This window comes from Heptranchias perlo, chromosome 17 (genome assembly GCF_035084215.1).
Source record: "Heptranchias perlo isolate sHepPer1 chromosome 17, sHepPer1.hap1, whole genome shotgun sequence".
Taxonomy (NCBI): domain Eukaryota; kingdom Metazoa; phylum Chordata; class Chondrichthyes; order Hexanchiformes; family Hexanchidae; genus Heptranchias; species Heptranchias perlo.
Window position 1 is genome coordinate 7,547,914 of NC_090341.1, and position 20,100 is coordinate 7,568,013.

Below are 20,100 nucleotides of genomic sequence, written 5' to 3' on the forward strand. Positions count from 1 at the left end.
CCTCCCAAAAGTAAATTTAACAAAAAGAAACTGTCTTCCTGGTCTCTTGTCTTAGTGAACGTAACATTGCTTTGGGGTTGTCACTGGCTGCAGGAAAGTCCCATCAGCCAGGAACCAGCTGCCCGAGTACCCCTGTAAACAAAATATAAAAGCAGTATTAACTCTGCTGAAGTAGCTGCATCCACACAAAAATCTCAGCTCAAAACCAAACCAGCAAGTTTAAATACTCTAGTGACGAGAGATGGTATCAGCATTGCCAACAACTGAGATGTTGGCCTGGCAACGGAGGAACTGCCTACGACTATACTTTTCAGATATGGCTGGGCAGCCTTCTCATTGTTCAGTCAGTAAATGGGGTTGTTTTCATCCCACTGAACTGGAGAAGCCAGCTATATAAAAAAAACAGATTAGTTTGTTAAAGGTCTCAAAATTTTAAAAATTAGTTTTTAAAAAAAACCATGAGAAACTCTTACCACAAAACAAGATTTTATTTATTTATGAACAGTTACGCACAGGAATACAGAGGTATTTGACATCTCAAATAATATGGAATGTTCGTGAAATATTTAAAATAAATAGATATCTGCAAGTGCCATTTTCCGGCGCCAATGTAGGAAATGCCCATTCCGTTAGTCTCCTGCCGATGAGTATCTACCACCGGGTCCACGAATGTCAAGACCTTGAGATTGGTCAGTCGATAATCTGACTACAAATAAAACCCATTCACAACAGCAGCGTTATGCTTTTCTACTTTATTCATTGTTGTCATCTCTTATTTCTTTAATAATAGTTATTAAATTTTGAAGTCCAAAGATATAGCCAGTGTCCTGTCCTTCGTGGACTACACTGTCTTCACCAAAATACTTGCACGTTGTGTGAGCGAAGTCAATGACTCGGACATCAACCATGCTGCTGCCGGAGTTCGAGTAAGCATAAGCTCCCGCAGACTCGTCTGCCGACTCTTCCGAAAGGTCTTCCGAGTATTCGGAATCGGAATCCAGTGTAGACTCCTTGCCGTCGTAAATGATCAGCAGGGAACTGGAGTAGAAACGATACGACTCCTGTTTCTCTAATACAGATTTGAGTTCAGACAGTTTCTTAAGAACAGGTTCAAACAGGTCCCTGCGCAAGTACTTCCCATTATTAAAAAACTGGTAAAGTGCTTCTTTAAACCCTTGTACGGAAAGCTTCCTTCCATGGTACTTGTTCATGAACATGAGTTGGCCAGAGTCTAGTTGATATACCTAGTGAGAAAATAATGACATTGAACATCAAAATAATAGATTTCCCATTATATAAAATTTCTAAACTTGTCGTATTTAAGCTTCAAGCTTCTCAGTCTTCACATACCGTGTAGCATCAGCAAGGAACAGCAATTGCCAATAGCGTGAATTCCAGCACCAAAACCCAGTTTTAAAAACAGCACAACTGGTTGGACATTACTGGCCATCCTTTCGCACAAGTGCATAGCAACTCAGTTCTTGCACCAATGAAATCACGAGTGCATGCAAATATCTCTGCACCTTTGTTCAACGTGGTACCAACTCGTTTCCAGGGAAATTGGTCATTATACCTTTGGATTACAAAATGGCCAATGGCAATCCTACAATTAAGAGGACTTATTGGTCATTTGTGCTGGGAAAGAACGTGGTGGATGGCTGGTAGAAACATCCCAGGACTACAAATTCTTGTGTTAATTAAACCACTGCATGATATATTTCAGTTACATAAAAAGTGGCAAAGTGAGAACTGAATAAAAGACCTCAGTGTTGTTCCATATAACTTGACCAAGAATGTTGAACATATTCCACATGGATTGTGCCGTTTTTGTTAAAAATCACCAACTTTGACAATATATTTATACCACTCCCATCCAACATCTTTCTTTGCTTGTTTAAGTAATTAAAAAGTCAAGATATTATACAAACACTACCAAGAAAGTTGCGCAATCGAGTTCTTAAGGGCGGTATGCAGATTTTTTTCTTAAATCACTGCACTTAGCCAAGCAAGTATTTTGATTACAGTAAAGAAACCGCAGGGCTTAAAATTGTACACTTGCAATACTAAAGTATACTGTTAGTAATTAGCTGCTGAGAGCACTCTAGAAACTTAGCAATACTATACAACTGAATAAACTTGTAAACTTCAAATGGTTTTATTCAAGTTTACATTTCTCCAATGTACATTTTATGATGAAAGGAGATCTGGAACTATGTTAACTCATCAGCTGGTTACAAAACTGTTTCACTGAATAGGTTTTCAAAGCAGGATCAAAGTCCACGAGGGGATTGCAGCTCACAAGATTTCTGCATTTGTTGACTGACTAGGATTGTATATGGTATTGAACACTAATATAAAAGGTTTTCTGCAATGATAGCACTATTTTACTTATGAGTAGTTGATTCTGTCTTTCAGAAGTTAGGACCGAGGTGTGCCCTAGGAGTGCATCAATAATTGCAGGGGATCCTCTGCAATCACAGAAATGATTGAAAAAAATCACTTACTACAAATTTTCCTTTCCCAGGGTCATCTACTTTCAATCTGCTACACCCAATATAGTTATCCCACAACAGACTGAATGCAACCTTCTTCCCCCGCCCCCCCGTTAAAACGTGGCCGTGATATCGCAATAAGTATACATACCTGCATCCCACAGACTCTGACACCGATAACAGCTGAAGTGCTCTGCTGACATTTACGGATTTGGTTAGCCTTCTTTTCCTCAGAAGCATCGTCCCCATGCTGTCGTGTTCCCATTTTCAAGTCCAGGACACATGGGACTTCATACCGGCAGGTTAAATTCTCCAGTAAAATAAATTCTGACAGTTGGGTTAAGGTAACATACAGATTTTCAGAACAGAATTAGTTAAAATCTGGTTTGGGTTTGGGCCTGTGTGGGTTTTCCAACCATTACGCAGACTGACTGGCATGTTGTAGTTTAACATACTAACACTGTAAACTTCACTGAACGTACGCAATGAACCCAAATGGGTAAAATATAAAATCAGTTTTATAGCAGTATACTAAACAAGCAAAACCTTGTCTGCAGTACAATTAATCTCAATAGCTTAAAAGAAATCTTATGGATGGGGATTAGTTTTTCCTCTCCAAATCTATAACGTCAAACCGAAACTAGACAAACCCCTCACCGTGCTTTAGATGGCACTTCTTTTAGAATTCATTTTGCCTCCCAGAGGCTCGCTTCTGAATTCTAACTAAGCAGCACCTGAGCTAGGAAAAAATATGGCACCAGCTGTTTTAAGAAAAATTGCCCTTCTTTCCATGGGATCTTTTAGATACATATTGACACAAGTACTTTTAACAAAAAAATAGAAACTTTTTTTTAAGACTTTTAACCAGACCCGATTCCTGGTTGAGAGTGGGGTGACTATAGCACAAGTGAGACATACGCCAATCAAAACAAAGTCATGTTCAGTCTCCAACTGGAACCAAGTACCATCAGTCGGGATCCATTCTTGGAGGCTCACTCGGCACAAACCACACCCAAAATGAAACGGTACCACCAAATCGACATGATCACTTGTATACAGGACTTACACCGCCCCCTCCCCCCCTCCAATCTCTAGAAATCAAACCAAGCAAGCTGCCTCATTCCCTCAACCTGCACTTCTGCCAGCACAAGCAGAGCCATGCCAAGATACCCAATCAATGCACTCTCCCACAAGCAGCTACTAAAATGTACCAACTACTTCAACTAAAATAGAGGGAAGCAAGAGAGGGAGCACGAGCACAAGCGCTTTGTTCATATGCTAGAGTGGAGAAAAGGATACTATATTGGTTTCTATGTTTGGCATTATCCTTCATACGCTTCAACTGTTGCTGGTGACACTTCATACTCCAAGGGTTGTGCTTTACCTTCCCCGACTTCTTCTCGATACTATAAAACAACACCTCAGACTTCTTTGATTCAAATTCCTCGTCTAGTTTATGGCTACAAAGACAGAATCAGAGTTTCACTGTTAAATTGAGTCTCTATTCTATAGAGAATTTTATTACATGTATGACATGAAATGTAAAACATCATAGTTCTTAATCTGCACACCACAAGCAAAGCAGACCTCCTAAATCTGCATCTCCCTACTGGTTAAAAACAATTGTAAACAATTTTACAACACCAAGTTATAGTCCAGCAATTTTATTTTAAATTCACAAGCTTTCGGAGGCTACCTCCTTCCTCAGGTGAACGATGTGGAAAGGAGGAAGGAGGTAGCCTCCGAAAGCTTGTGAATTTAAAATAAAATTGCTGGACTATAACTTGGTGTTGTAAAATTGTTTACAATTGTCAACCCCAGTCCATCACCGGCATCTCCACATCATGGTTAAAAACAAAATAGTGTTCATGTATTTAAAAAGGAACAGTGTGTATTTCCTTTTTGTTAAAAAAATGCAAAAACATGATTTGTAATTGTTATGGTATTGAAGTGGCATGTTGGAGGAAATCAAAAGCTTCCATTTGATGACTGAGTGTAGTAAATGAGTGAATGGTGCATGGAAAAAACCACCATTGACCTGTTCAACTCAAAATTTACCCTCCAGAAGACTGGCTTTTTGGGAAGAACTGGGACACAGCTTCGTCCTGCAGCAGTTTCGCCAAAACACAGCGTGATAACTATTTAACAGAAGCTCCAATAAGGAATGCCATTAATCCCATATTATTTAATAGAAAAGTGGTACCAAAAATTAACAGCTGACAGACTGTGCCACTTCAACCCTTAAACTATCAATAAAGAAATAAAAGACAAAGTATGCAGGCTTTCTACAAGTTCCACTGTGGTGTAGACACATTAAGAGATTAGGTCCAACCAGTTACAGGAATATAGGCACATGCAGGATCAAAGAAACTGCTACAGTCCCATCCCAACAGTTTAAAAATATACTCTCCATTTTAACACTTTGTTTAGTTATATAATGCTTCATTTTACAATTCCATGGAATTAAAAAAAAAATTGCTTCAACTTCTGAAACCAACCTTTTCATTTTCTCTTCTTTCCTGTTTTGCCTGACCCGTTCCTTGCCATAATTGTCATTTTCTAGTAATACAGGTTTTTTATTACTCCATTTTATTAGCTTATTTTTAGGTTCACATTCGGAGTTATCTACGTTTTCCAAATCGGCTTGGTCCCCTGATAATGGGTAGGCAATTAAGCATAGATTTCCTTCTTCATCTTCCTCAAAACTTACAGAAACGACTCCTACAAGAAGAACAGAAAAGGCAACAATCGTCAGATGAGCAGAAAGCAGATATAAAAACCTTAGCAACTAAATCAGTCGCTAGATTGTACAGAGTAACAGCGACAACAAAACAGCCTGTTTGCTTACCCAAGCCTTCAGTTTTTAATGCAGTTGTGTCGTCTTTCAACCTAACAAATATCAAAAAAAAACTACAGACACCTTTGTAACCTGGAAAAAAGAAACTTCCAATTTATACAAAACAATCCACCCCAAACACTGCACATACATCAGCAGATAAAAAAATAGGAGTCAATAAAACAAGTGAGACAAATAGGCTTGAGGAAGTTGTTTATTGGAACTGAAGTTATTTTTTGTGCAATTTATTGAGGAAATTTATGCAATCGAGCAACATGGAAAATACCATTTCATCCAAATCTTGGAGGCCAATGCATCATAGTTCTCCCAATTATGAAACAGACCATAGCAATGCAATTCATAAAGCCAAATGGTAAAGAGGCTGATGCAGAACAGTGAATACAAAGCTTGCTGCAACATTCTGACAGAGTGAAATACAGAATCCTGTAAAGCTTTGTCAAACTCAGGTAAACTGCAATTATGAGACAGACAAGCCAGCACATAATCCCTACTAAACAAACCCCCATAAACTCTACATACAATTACAAGATTAAATCAAGAAAAAGCATTACATTGCAATTATTGCCAATTATGTAAAAAAAACACCAATTCATATTTACATTTACTGTTCTGCAATTCATTGTAGATGTAGTGCATTTTTCCCCCACAGTCAATGACCTGTGCTTGCTGCTTGGCAAGTTCATTGAAGAGGTCTGTAAGTAAATCTGAGACCAGTCTCTGGTTTGGCTCAATGAGTTAACAAAGAATTTGGTTCAGCTGTTGGTTGACTGCTGCTTCAATCCTAACTTCGTCTTTTTTTTTTGAACAGTCCAACAGCAGTCTGAATGGGTCTTTTGTCATCCTGCACGACTGCCAGACAGAGCATTCTGGATGAAGGAACCCGTAGTTCAGAGTCCCAGCTTCGTGCACTGAGCAGCTGGCCATGGAGTAAACATCAAGAATGGACCTAACCAGGGGGTGGTGGAACCCAGGTTGTCCTTCAGACAGGCAGGGTTAACTAAGGGAAGCTAGGACAAGGCCTAGGGCTTTATCCTGGAAAAAAAACATGAGGGGACGAAGAGGAGCTATGAGCCCCACCTCCCCCAAAGCACAAGACAACATATCCCTAAAAAGAATTCTGAATTTACAACATGCATGTTTTACACATTATTAACCCAAATTAGTTCTATTCTAAAACTTCATTTTACAAAATTGTTAGTGATTGCTTATCTAAAAAACCATTATTCATTGCAACACAAGGTTAAAAGCTTATGTCTTTCTGAAAATATACAACTTAATCTTTCACATTAAAGCATTCCAATGAATGTTATAAATTACTGTTAAGGAAAAAAAAACTATTCCCACAACCCAGCACTGATTTTAACCTATTCATTTTACATTTCTTTATTGCTCCAAATTTCTGATCGAAACTAAATCTGTGAACATATTTCCACACATTATTTTCTTCCCTCTTAAATAAAAACTGCATGTGAGATTGCAACATCCAGATGTTGTCACTTACTGTACTAGGAACTTCCCCAACTACAGCCTACAACAGAACTGGCTGACTCACACACCCTGGTGGAGCTAGTTGTTCCAGTCGGTCCCGTTCTCTCTAGACGAAAGGCGGCTGGCTCTGAGTGCAGCTTTTCCAGCTCTTACCTCAACTTTAAAAAGCCTGCTAAAGCCTACTGAAGTCGTTAGAGAGAGAAAAGCTCCAGTGGTTTCATTTACACTTCAATTTAATAAAAACATACAATTTTGCACACTGGCAAGTCTTTAGAAACTGCATTATTTATTTAAAATCTACTTCATGTTTAAGCCTAAAACACTTTACAAATACTTAACATTTTCCCCACCTTGGATGAACTTACCTCCATCAGCAGACCCACTAAAGCATAGCAGAATACAGGCTACTCAAGCGTCACGCAACTACACTGCGATCTAGCTGGCAACTGGGCCCCACCTGTCACATCACGGCTTTCATCTGATAAATTTAAAACAAAAACAAGAGACAAAATTTCTTCTCCCCGCCCTCCCAAAATACCCCAACACCATCACAGACTTTGTACAAGAGCAAGAAAGAAAACAAACACTGAACATGTATACATTTTTCAGACTAGAAAAGGTTTTTGTACTTACCTTTATATTGTGGTGTAAACCGGTGCATCTCTGGAGGCAGTGTTTCGTAAAACTGGTGTTCCCGCTGAATGAGGGGTTTGCAAATGGTCTTGTCATTAAAGCGGAGGACACAAGAATGCCCTCCAACCTGGTGAACAAATGGCTCTAGGAGGACTCCCTTTGCATAGTTCTCCACTTCCATTGCTCCTAGCGCTGGGCTCATCCTTAAAGCACATTAGACAAAACAAGTACAGCACGCTGTTTGAAGACTGTGGCTATACCAATCTGGAGTTTCTTTTTCCTTGGGCGGTCAACGTACTGCCAAGATCCTGCAATAAGAATGAAATTCCCAAGGTTTAGGTTCTTTCAACAACACAGCCAATACAGTTTCCTCTTGAAGTATGCCAGGCAAGCATTCCAGTAAACAATCTTTAGTGAGCTGAGACGCAACTGAGCTGAAACACTGGGAAGAGCCATAAAATACTGAACTGTGAGGTCACACACACAAAAAAAAAACTGATCCAATTATATTCCTCCTAAGTCATAAAGTGTGACCAATTGACAGCCACTTACTTTCAGTGGGAAGGCAGTGGCACTGAGCCAAACAGGGAATGAGGGGGTGGGGAAAGCTGCAGAATATCGCTGCCCTCAGCTGGTTTCCATCCACTTCACAGCATTTCCTTATCGTGAAAGGATTAAAGTGCAACATAAATGCACTTCAACAATGCACAGAGATCTAAGCTGTCCTGGAAAAGGGCAATAGCCTCGTCTTTTATCAAGATTAGTGAAAGATTTAAAAAGTAGCAAAAGATTACTAATGCATAGGATGCTTTCTTAAATATAGAAGTTTTAAAGAGAGACGAGCATGCACCTAGATATTCAACACTTCAGTAATGCAGAGAGGAACACCTCGCAAATCAACGTGTTCTTTATCCTCTCCCAGACAAGACTAGCAAAAAAGCTCTTAAAAAGGAACTGGAAAGGTTAGTTGAAACTGAATTGAACTCTGCTCTTCTAGCTGGGAGCCTGGTACTTCAGTGCTGTGGCTACCAGATTTCTGTTAGGTTGTTACAAAAGACTTTCTTCTGATAACTAGAATTTCATTAACCCCGACCGTTCACAAAATAAAAGCAAAAAGAAACGGTCGAGGAAATGCTTTGTTACAGTCGACTTTTAACCACTTTGATTATACAATTACTGGGAATTATTTTCAGAAATAAAATTCAACAGTTTTTAATGGCTTGATTAACTGGCTATAAGTCGGGATACATGTTCTGGGGTCGTCATTTTTGTAGAACAAATGCTGCAATTTCAAAAAAAGCAGCCAGCAATCTGCGTATCCTCAGGTTTGCTTCCTGTAAAATTACTGTAGCAAAAGTTTAAATATACAACAAAAAATCAGCAATGCAGTCTGTGTTTTGTAATAAAATTCCTAGGCATTCAACAGACCAAGACAATCCTCCAGAATCACAAGTTAGAAAATAAAACTAACAGCACAAAATCTAGGGATAAGCAGTATGGGTTATACAATCAAAAAAATTCAGCGGTGTGGTTCCGTTACACATCTGCCTCTAACAAGTTCGCTCTTAAATGATCTATTTACAGCTGGCGAGTTTTTAAAGGGAGGGGGCGGGAATGCAAAGGGCATAGAGTGATCACTCCACTTAGCAGTAAAGGACAAAGTACAATAAATTTTGTAACAATTCAGAGCCAGCTCAAGTCCAATACAAAGGATTTCATAACTGAACATACAGGCACAAACAAGTAGCGCCATCTGCTGAGTCATGAGCTAATGAAGCTCACTGCTGAATACTAATTTAGGTGAAAAACTAAAGGCCACAGCCCCTGCTGTCTAAAAGCATGCAAGAAAACAAGTCACATTACATGCATACCTCAATAATGAAACCAACACAACCACAACAGTTCACAGCAACAAACATTCCTCTTCAACTACAATCAGTTTCAGAACAATGTTTAGTAGCAACGTTTAAAAATCAGCTAGATGACAATTTGAATGAGATTGGTGGATGACCAAATGGCAGACAGAACACAATGGTTCCTGTGCTGCTGGAGGAGAATATATGCAATGCAGTTGGTCAGAACCAATTGAGAGTTGCAGGAATGCAACATATTACTGAATTTTTGCTTCAATAAATTTGAATAGTGTCAGAAACATTTAATAAGTTTTACATTCTTATGAGGTTTTAGCTGTGGTTGGTTACCTCTTTCAGATGCAAAAATCGACCCTACTCATTCCAACAGAGAATTGACTAAGCAGGCCTTTTCATGACCCAGCAGTTTTTTGAAGACTTAAAAGAACTAAAATATTGGACCGGAACCACTATCTAGTTGTACCGCATACCTGGCCGCCAGCAGACTCAGATCACATCTCTGCGTTTTAAAAAGTACAGTAGTTTATGCCAAACCAACTTCTTCCCCACCCTATTTTATCAAGCATCTAATTATTTGAATGAACATTGTATCAAGTTTTCTTGCTAATCCCAATGCTGTATTGAAGGATTTCACCTTAATGATACAAAGTACAATGGCTTAAAATAATTCCTCACACTAAGAACATTTTGCTCTAGGGCTTTATAGATGGTCAATATAGATGTAAAATAAGTCTTTAAGTACACCCAACTTTCTGTACAGTATTACATGATTGTAATATGCAGCAAATTGTTTTCTCCACAATTTTTAATGTAGTGACCACTAGATCAGATTCTGTCACCATCCATTTTCTTTGAGCCAACTTTCCTTCTGGAAAATTTAATAGGCACTGGTTGTCCTTTGGTAATGTGCACAAGCAGCCAATCTTCATATACAAGCAAAATATACTTACTTTACTTGTATACATATATAAAGTAAAAGTCCTGGCTGTTCTTGCCCTTCCTATTCCTACTCTACTTTAGGTTACCTTACGGAGCAGATTGCAAATCGAACTACACTAGGGCACGCCCATTTTCGTCGTAACACTAGCATGATGCTACCATGGGAAGATAAGCCATTTCCTGAGATGAGGCATTGAGTTCAACAGAATATGAAAAAGTGTACAATATATTCACTTTGAAAAATTAAATTTTCTATTTGTACAAATAGAAATTAAGGCACGTTGCATGGATACCAGTGTGTGGAAACAAGTGTACATGCAAACCCACAGTCCTCACAAAACTCAATTTATTTACATAGCCAAGTTGTCCAGAAGTCAAAGCTAACATTAGGCTTTAAATGAATGCCAAATGTGGTTGCAGTTCATGGCGTCAGGATGGAACATAACATTCCATAAGATTAACAATTTTACAAATTATGATACTTAAAATGCTGTGAGAGTTAGTTTGCAACAACCTTGTGGTACAAGTGCACAAGGCTTTGACAGATACAGCCAATAAAAAGTTCAACTGCTAGTGCCAACTTATTGGTCACAAAACTTACAACTATATTCTTTCTTCTACACCCTCCCCCCAATGTATTGAGTTGCCCCATTTAAAAAATGTTTAATCTACAAATGTGATAGTTTACAAATATGGCAAAGAAACAAAAAATTTGCAACCACTACCACCTATCATTCCCCTCCATTAAAAAACCCTACAAATCTTATTCTGCTGGCTGTCATGATCAATTAACAGCCAATGAAACTCCGACTATTTAATGAGATGAACATTCTTCAATATTTACTTGGATCTTTCCATCAAATCATCCAAAACAGGACTTTACATGGGTTCATAGAATCATACAGCACAGAGGGAGGCCATTTGGCCCATCAAGTTTGTGCCGGGTCTTCGAAAGATCTATCCAATTAGTCCCACTGCTCTGCTCATTTTTCCTTTTCAAGTATATTTCCAATTCCCCTTTGAAAGTTACTACTGAATCTGCATCCACCACCCTTTCAGCATTCCAGATGATGACCCTCACATAAAATTCCAGACAAACTCAAACAGAATTCTAAAGTTATGCGTACTGCTATTGGCATGACTCACAAGGTCACAAAGAAACATTTTAATGATGCACCATACACTGTACAATTAGGAAACCTTGAATAGACTCAAACGCTCATCTTTTGATATTTCTTCACCGGAGAATACTTGGCTACTTAGGAGAAAAATACATTTGAACAGCCTCTTTTGTTAACTATTCTGAATTTAGTTTACACTGGCAAACAAAGTGATTCTTTGTCCCATGGGAGTGAGAAATTCTACTGTGATGGAAGTTTAAAATTAACCATTCACCTATTTAGCACAGGATCCAACCATTAGTTGTTCCTACCCCCTAACATAACATCTGGGTGTTTTGCTCAGTGATCGCACATCAGATACAAATTCTGGCATGTAGGCAAGTCAAATGTTGGATCAGAAACTCAAGTTGTCAACAGTCTGAAAAGGGAAAAAATGCACAATGCATAAACTATATGGCAGGAAGGCAAAGGTAAAAATAATCCTAAACAAAATAAAATGCTTAGCAATCCAGTAAGGAGGCCTTTTGGTGTAGGAAATTATACAACTAATAAGAAAAATAAATCTATACAATAATTGTAGATGTGAAAATACTACAATTTAATGAGCTGCATCCTTAGATATATATGATGTAACATAATCAGTAATCATCCAAGAATATGTTTAATTCCTGCAAGTGAGCAATCACAGAACAAGGATCATCACAGAAATGCTTTCAAAGTTAATATGGTGCACTAAATGTTCAGTTTGGCACAAAGTCTAAGTAGACACTAGCAATATGCACTTCTGTTCCAAACTTTTTTTGGGAGGAGGGGAGAACAGGGTTAGGGAAAATTCTTAACTTGTTTGGAAAAACTACAATAGTGATAACATGGGTTTCTTAAAATTGCTATAAATGGACCTTGAGTATTTCACTTAAACAGAGAATAAATTTCAAATCTACAAGACATTTTCTATTTAAAAGATATGGGGACTACTTGGGATTTTGATTTACTAGCCAACTGTATCAGCAATAAAAAAAAAGCCAAGCCAATCTCACATTTTACTGGTTAATGATATTAATTTGGATCGACAATTCAGATTTACCTTCAAATGGAAGATACATGCAAATCTGTACAGGATGCTGGTGGAAAAGTGGACCAGTAACTGATCACAACATCTTAAAATGTCAAGCACCAAGAGGAAATTTGGGAGCTCAGAAAGCAATGTCTATCGCCTGCTCACCATCTCACCTGTCAGCTTTATCCACGCAATGACAGGAGGTTCCTTTCATATTATGTCGAATTGCATACTATTTGCTCATTATGCATGTGATCTAATGAATGGTTAGGTGCTGGTGGCTAACAGTCAAACTAAAACCTCAGACAACACAACTAAGAAATTAAATAAGAGTACACATAACTTGGCTCCATACAGAAGAGGTATAGTATTACCAGATATTTTGTAAATAGGAAAAAAACAAAAATGAAGTGGTGAAAAGCAAGCCCCAACTTGTTTGGATTATATTTTTCCAGCCATTAAAACAGGCTTCTGAACAAAAATTGGACACACAATTGTGTATTTTGAACTGGATTACAAATGATTAGTGCAATAGTTTAATCCAAGGTAATTTGCAGGTTGAAGTGCTGCATATCATTTGTAAAACATCATTTTTCAGTAAACACTTTTTTCCTGTTGGCTGGCCATGTAACTGACATCAAAGTTAGAAAAACATCTTGCACGTGGCAATATGACGTACTATAAAATTAAAGATTCTTAATGCTAAAAAAGTCACCTGATGGAACTGGGAGCACCAAAGCTGCAAGAAGGTCACAAAACCAAATTATACAAGTGTAGAATGGAACACACAAAAGGTATTCAGGGCACCAATCCTGCCTGAACTTCGCTTTTGTGGTCCAATCAGCCATGTGAATCCCTGGTAAATTGCTGTCAACATCTTGCCCCTTCTCCCAAATCATCTACCATAATTTACACTAAATTAAACTTGCTCATAATGCAGACAAGTATTTTTGCTTAGCCACAGAAAATATATTTTCCATCACTTGCAAATGTGTCCCATGTATGGTCTCTGATGGTTGGTGACACTTCCACAAACTGTACATGGGTTGTTTATGACTATTATAAATAACATCCAACATTAATATTTGATTGCTAAATAAGGCTGATTTAACACCCCCACAGCTATTGTTTGATAAAGCTAAACAAATTCAATTAACTGCCACAAAACCTGAGTGTAATTCAACACCTGCATTAGGTCATGATGATTGCAATAGGAAACTAAATTGCTTTTTCAGATACTGACAAACCCACTGTATCTTTCCCACATTTTCTGTTTTTATTTTACAACTAAAAATGCCACCAAGTACATTCCTACAGCAGACTGTCAGTTTCTTATTCATTTGAGACCAATGACATGTGAAGCATATAAAATGCTACAATCCAAGGTGTCAAGAATAGAACTAAATACAGTTAAGACAACCAGTAAAACCCTAAATAGGATTAACACTCTAATCAACTGATCGGGTGCATTTGACTACATTGGCAAACACCTTATGGTCGAGAGGGAACGCGAGTGCTATTAAAATGGGCAAGGAACATATAGCATGAAATTATACAAAGATAGCAAGTTTCTTGACATGTGTCATCTAAAATAATCTGATATTCTGAGGTCCTGAATCATTTTGTACCAAGAGCTGTGAAACTACTGTTTAAGAAATTCTTAAGACTGTCAGGGAGGAGCCTGGAGTCAGGGGAAAGGCAATGGTTTACAGGTAGCCATCCCACTTTCTTGTTTCAAACAAATAACCTGAGCTTTGCTTTCAGTTTATGACTATATTCCCTTGATTGAATTACCATTCCGGCAGTCTTTCTATATTGGTGCACACAACCTACAAACTAAACGAAGACCAACGGAACACCACAGAAGTAGGGCACCTGCAGAGCAGGAAACTTTCACAGCAGCCGAAAGGGAGTATAATTTCCTCCCCCCTATACCACCTCAAGCATCTGATTTTATTATTGGAAACACCAAACCAGTCAGAAAGGGGACGTGATTATAAGTAGATGATTGGTTTTCACAGTAGAAACACTGGAACATGATCATATACTGAAACCAATCAGAAAGCTTAGCTGTGAGCCTAGTCAGTCACTACTGACAAAAAAGATAGTTAAAAGTTTATTTGCCCAATTTATCTATCTTCTGAAAATTGGATTCTTGTGTCACAGGTGCCAGCATTCTCTAATACTTCAGCCACACTGCATTCATTGCAAGAGGATTTGAGTACAGGAGCAGGGACATCTTACTGCAGTTATACAGGGCCTTGGTGAGACCACATCTGGAGGACTGAGTGCAATTTTGGTCTTCTTATCTGAGGAAGGATGTCCTTGCAATGGAGGGAGTGCAACGAAGGTTTACCAGACTGATTCCTGGGATGGCAGGACTGACGTATGAGGAGAGATTGGGTCGACTAGGCCTATATTCACTCGAGTTTAGAAGAAGGAGAGGTGATCTCACTGAAACATAAAATTCTAACAGGACTAGACAGACTAGATGCAGGAAGGATGGTCCCGACGGATGGGGAGTCCAGAACCAGGGGTCTGTCTCAGGATACAGGGCATGCCATTTAGGACCGAGATGAGAAATTTCTTCACTCAGAGGGTAGTGAACCTGTGGAATTCTCTACCACAGAAGGCAGTGGAGGCCAAGTCATTACATGTATTCAAGAAGGAAAGAGGTATATTTCTTAATGCTAAAGGGATCAAGGGATATGGGGAAAAAGCAGGAACAGGGTACTAAGTTAAATGATCAGCCAGGATCATTTTGAATGGTGGAGCAGGCCCAAAGGACCGAATGGCCTACTCTTGCTCCTATTTTCTATGTCACACATTCATGTGAAAATCTGTTAAGAAAATATCAGCAGAGTATTTGATTGGGGAGAGCACCACAGCCAAGCCCAACTACTCAGTTGCTTGTTTTCATCTAATATTTACGCACACAACTTCCACGGGAGTTGCTGGACAGCATTCTGGAGTGCGAACCCAGCCTGATTTCTTCCCTAACCCTAATGTGGATCCCACAGTCATGCAGGCTAGTTGTAGCCACTAACAACAATCCTGGCCAAGATCAAGTGACACAGCATAAACTAAAGATCAAACCTGGGATCTTCCAGTCATATAGCTTAGTACCATACTGTGAGATGTCTAATCACTAAAGTATTAAGGGAAGCTGAAATAAACAGAAAATGCTGGAGAAGCTCAGCAAGTCAGGCAGCATCTGTGGAGAAAGAAACCGTTAACATTTCAGGTCAAAGACCTTTCATCAGAGCTGGAGTTTGTCTAATTGCAGATTATGCAGGTGGAATTGTAATGTTACGCGTTGATGCCAAAACTCTGACATCACATGAACTGTTTGTTAGACCGGTCTTACCATACAAGCCTTGACTGTTCAAAAGCCCTTGCAAAGATTTTATAATTATCCAAAACAGTGTTCAGCCTGTAGTGTTAAGAGGTGTAAGAGACTCATGTGCCAACAAGTTACTTTAGCCTCAAACTGCAGAATCCCTCAGGATGAAAAACAAGTAGCAAATTACTTCAGATATAGATGCTTTACACAAATCAGTTTCTATCTTATTTTGATAGTTGCGATCTCCAGAAATAGAAATGCCACATATTGCTCTCCATCTTCTAAAATAATTTACTCTAGTACAAGAGAATTGATTTTTTTTTAATATGCAATTTCAGATTGTTCTAGTTCAACAACCTCAAAAGAAACTAGATGCTCAGATTCATGTTTAATAATAGCAACCTTGGAAATCAATTTTAATAAAACCATAGGTTGAATTCTGGGATAACTAAAGAACTTGAGCTTTGAAAGTGGTGGAATCCAACACTTAACCTTTCCACCAGCTCTCAATAGTTCCATTACCTACGTACAGAAACTGAAACGGGCAGATGCAGTTTCCTGTCTCGACATTGGCTTCTTTAGCTGTCAGCCTGCACAAAATTGGAAAAAAAAACTGCCCATAGGTTTTGAAACTACAATAGTTGAGGATATCCTACAATATTAGTAAACTTAGAACTTAGCTCAACACTTCATGAGTTAGCAATTTTTTTGATGATACAGTGGAGAATCTACCTAAGCAGCTATCAGGGGAGTGAGCATAACTGTAATGTTACACATCAATCCTGTCTAAGACTACCTGGATTTTTTAAAAGTTTTTTTTTAAATCCCCTTTAAAAAGGAATGGACACAAGCATCTAAAATATAGCAAATGATTTTCTACAACCTGTAGAATTATACAAATAAGTGCAGCTGGCAAAAGCTGCAAGCACTTGGTCGGTGCTGATCTACGCTTACATAATGGTGGATATTGTGCTTTTCCTACTGAAACAGCTTTGACAGTTGAGAAAAAACTGTTCTCTGGAGTTAAGCAGATTTTACTGATCAAAGCTCCATAATTAGGTCAGTGGTGTAGAAAGTTATCAGGATTTTTTTTTGAAAAGGTACAAATCATATTTATTTATTTATTATTCGTTCATGGGATGTGAGCGTCGCTGACGAGGCCCCCCCTACTTGCCCTGGAGAAGGTGGTGGTGAACCGCAGTAGTCCGTGTGGTGAAGGTTCTCCTACAGTGCTGTTAGGAAGAGAGTTCCAGGATTTTGACCCAGCGATGATGAAGGAACGGCGATATATTTCCAAGTCGGGATGGTATGTGACTTGGAGGGGAACGTGCAGGTGGTGTTGTTCCCATGTACCTGCTGCTCTTGTCCTTCTAGGTGGTAGAGGTCACGGGTTTGGGAGGTGCTGGCGAAGAAGCCTTGGCGAGTTGCTACAGTGCATCCTGTGGATGGTACACACTGCAGCCACAGTGCGCCGGTGGTGAAGGGAGTGAATGTTTAGGGTGACAGAGGGGGTGCCAATCAAGAGGGCTGCTTTGTCCTGGATGGTGTCGAGTTTCTTGAGTCATCCAGGCAAGTGGAGAGTATTCCATCACACTCCTGGCTTGTGCCTTGTGGATGGTGGAAAGGATTTGGGGAGTCAGGAGGTGAGTCACTCGCCACAGAATACCCAGCCTCTGACCTGCTCTTGTAGCCACAGTATTTATATGGCTGGTCCAGTTAAGTTTCTGGTCAATGGTGACCCCCAGGATGTTGATGGTAGAGGATTCTGCAATGGTAATGCCGTTGAAGGTCATGGGGAGGTGGTTTGACCCTCTCTTGTTGGAGATGGACATTGCCTGGCATGAACGTTACTTGCCACTCGAGCCCAAGCCTGGATGTTGTCCAGGTCTTGCTGCATGCGGGCTCGGACTGCATCATTATCTGAGGGGTTGCGAATGGAACTGAACACTGTGCAATCATCTGTGAACATCCCCATATCTGACCTTATGATGGAGGGAAGGTCATTGATGAAGCAGCTGAAGATGTTTGAGCCAAGGACACTGCCCTGAGGAATTCCTGCAGCAATGCCCTGGGGCTGAGATGATTGGCCTCCAACAACCACTACCATCTTCCTTTGTGCTAATTTTGACTCCAGCCACTGGAGAGTTCTCCCCGATTCCAATTGACTTCAATTTTACTAGGGCTCCTTGGTGCCACACTCGGTCAAATGCTGCCTTGATGTCAAGGGCAGTCACTCTCACCTCACCTCTGGAATTCAGCTCTTTTGTCCATGTTTGGACCAAGGCTGTAATGAGGTCTGGAGCCGAGTGGTCCTGGCGGAACCCAAACTGAGCATCGGTGAGCAGGTTACTGGTGAGTAAGTGCCGCTTGATAGCACTGTCGATGACACCTTCCATCACTTTGCTGATGATGGAGAGTAGACTGATGGGGCAGTAATTGGCCGGATTGGATTTGTCCTGCTTTTTGTGGACAGGACATACCTGGGCAATTTTCCACATTTTCGGGTAGATGCCAGTGTTGTAGCTGTACTGGAACAGCTTGGCTAGAGGAGCAGCTAGTTCCGGAGCACAAGTCTTCAGCACTACAGCTGGGATGTTGTCGGGGCCCATAGTTTTTGCTGTCTCCAGTGCACTCAGCCGTTTCTTGATATCACGTGGAGTGAATTGAATTGGCTGAAGACTGGCTTCTGTGATGGTGGGGATATCGGGAGGTGGCCGAGATGGATCATCTACTTGGCACTTCTGGCTGAAGATGGTTGCAAACGCTTCAGCCTTGTCTTTTGCACTCACGTGCTGGACTCCGCCATCATTGAGGATGGGGATGTTTGCAGCGCCTCCTCCTCCCGTTAGTTGTTTCATTGTCCACCACCATTCATGACTGGATGTGGCAGCACTGCTGGGCTTTGATCTGATCCATTGGTTGTGGAATCGCTTAGCTCTGTCTATAGCATGTTGCTTCTGCTGTTTAGCATGCATGTAGTACTGAGTTGTAGCTCCACCAAGTTGGCACCTCATTTTTAGGTACGCCTGGTGCTGCTCCTGGCATGCTCTTCTACATTCCTCATTGAACCAGGGTTGATCCCCTGGCTTGGTGGTAATGGTAGAGTGAGGAATATGCCGGGCCATGAGGTTACAGATTGTGCTGGAATACAATTCTGCTGCAGCTGATGGCCCACAGCGCCTCATGGATGCCCAGTTTTGAGCTGCTAGATCTGTTCTGAATCTATCCCATTTAGCACGGTGGTAGTGCCACACAACACATTGGATGGTGTCCTCAGTGCGAAGACAAGTATATTTCTTTTACTGCAAGTACCATTTCTGTAAAAGACACACTACGGTCTGCAAGTAGACATAGATATATTAAATGTAAGATTTTGGACAGAGAACAGGAGAAATTTATTTTTATTTACACAGAGGGCTGAGAGGCTGTGCAATGCACTACCAGAGTTAGTGACTGAAGCAGAAGCCATGTCAACATTTTAAGAATAGGTTAGATAGATAGGTGTTTGAAGAAAGAGAGAGATAAAAGGTATAGGGTACAGAGCAGACATATGGGATTAGAATTACTGCTCATGTGGAATATAAACACCAAGGTGGGCAGGTTGGGTCAACGGTCTGTTTCCATGTTATAATTTCTACGCAAGTCATCAAACACAATTACTGCAAAATCCAGTACATAACAATTAAGTTGTTCCACATTGATTTTGTAATAATTCAATGTTAAAATACTTTCAACTTGGTACTGACTCAAATAGTACGACTACAGACAAGTTAAATCCCAAGCTCAGCTGATATTTGCTTCATTTAATTATCCACTTTAAAAATTGCTGACCACCATGGTGCCAAGTACACCCAAGAGATAAGGTACCTAGACAATTAAGGCAGGAAAGAGAAAACAGCCAACACCCCAGGTTGCACGTGGATAACAAGTGAAGCCTGCCCACAGCAGCATCAGTACTAGTATACATCACAACCATGACAAATTTCAATGCAAGATTTCTAGAAATCAAGTACAATGGAATCCAGATCTAGGCAACACTTCAGGATTTTAATAATTCATTCTTCAAATTAGATATAAACCAGACAACTTTCCCAAGGGGCAAATACCAAGTATAAAGGATGGGCAAAAAAATGCCAGTGCTTGCGTAAATAATTCCACAAATTGCTAAAAAATGCAGTTTATACTATACCTATAAAAGCCAGTCAAGGTAATGCACATTGGTCTATCTAATGAGTGGAAAGCAAGTAGTTAGGTCACAATCTGATCATATAATTAATATAATCTGATTAATAAGTAAAA

The 20,100-nt window shown here is 39.7% G+C and overlaps 1 protein-coding gene across 2 annotated transcripts in view; it reads right to left on the reverse strand.

Moving 5' to 3' along the window:
• Positions 1–469: 469 nt before the first annotated feature.
• Positions 470–20,100, reverse strand: part of ip6k2b (inositol hexakisphosphate kinase 2b) — a 31,750-nt gene continuing 12,119 nt past the window's right edge. For both annotated transcript variants that reach the window (XM_067998422.1, XM_067998420.1), the window contains 5 exons: positions 7,471–7,778; positions 4,991–5,213; positions 3,792–3,952; positions 2,644–2,819; positions 470–1,244 (listed from right to left, as the gene is read on the reverse strand). In XM_067998422.1, coding sequence (XP_067854523.1) covers positions 753–1,244; positions 2,644–2,819; positions 3,792–3,952; positions 4,991–5,213; positions 7,471–7,672 — 1,254 coding nt within the window. In that variant the 5' untranslated portion in view covers positions 7,673–7,778 and the 3' untranslated portion in view covers positions 470–752. The remainder of the gene's footprint in view (positions 1,245–2,643; positions 2,820–3,791; positions 3,953–4,990; positions 5,214–7,470; positions 7,779–20,100) is intronic.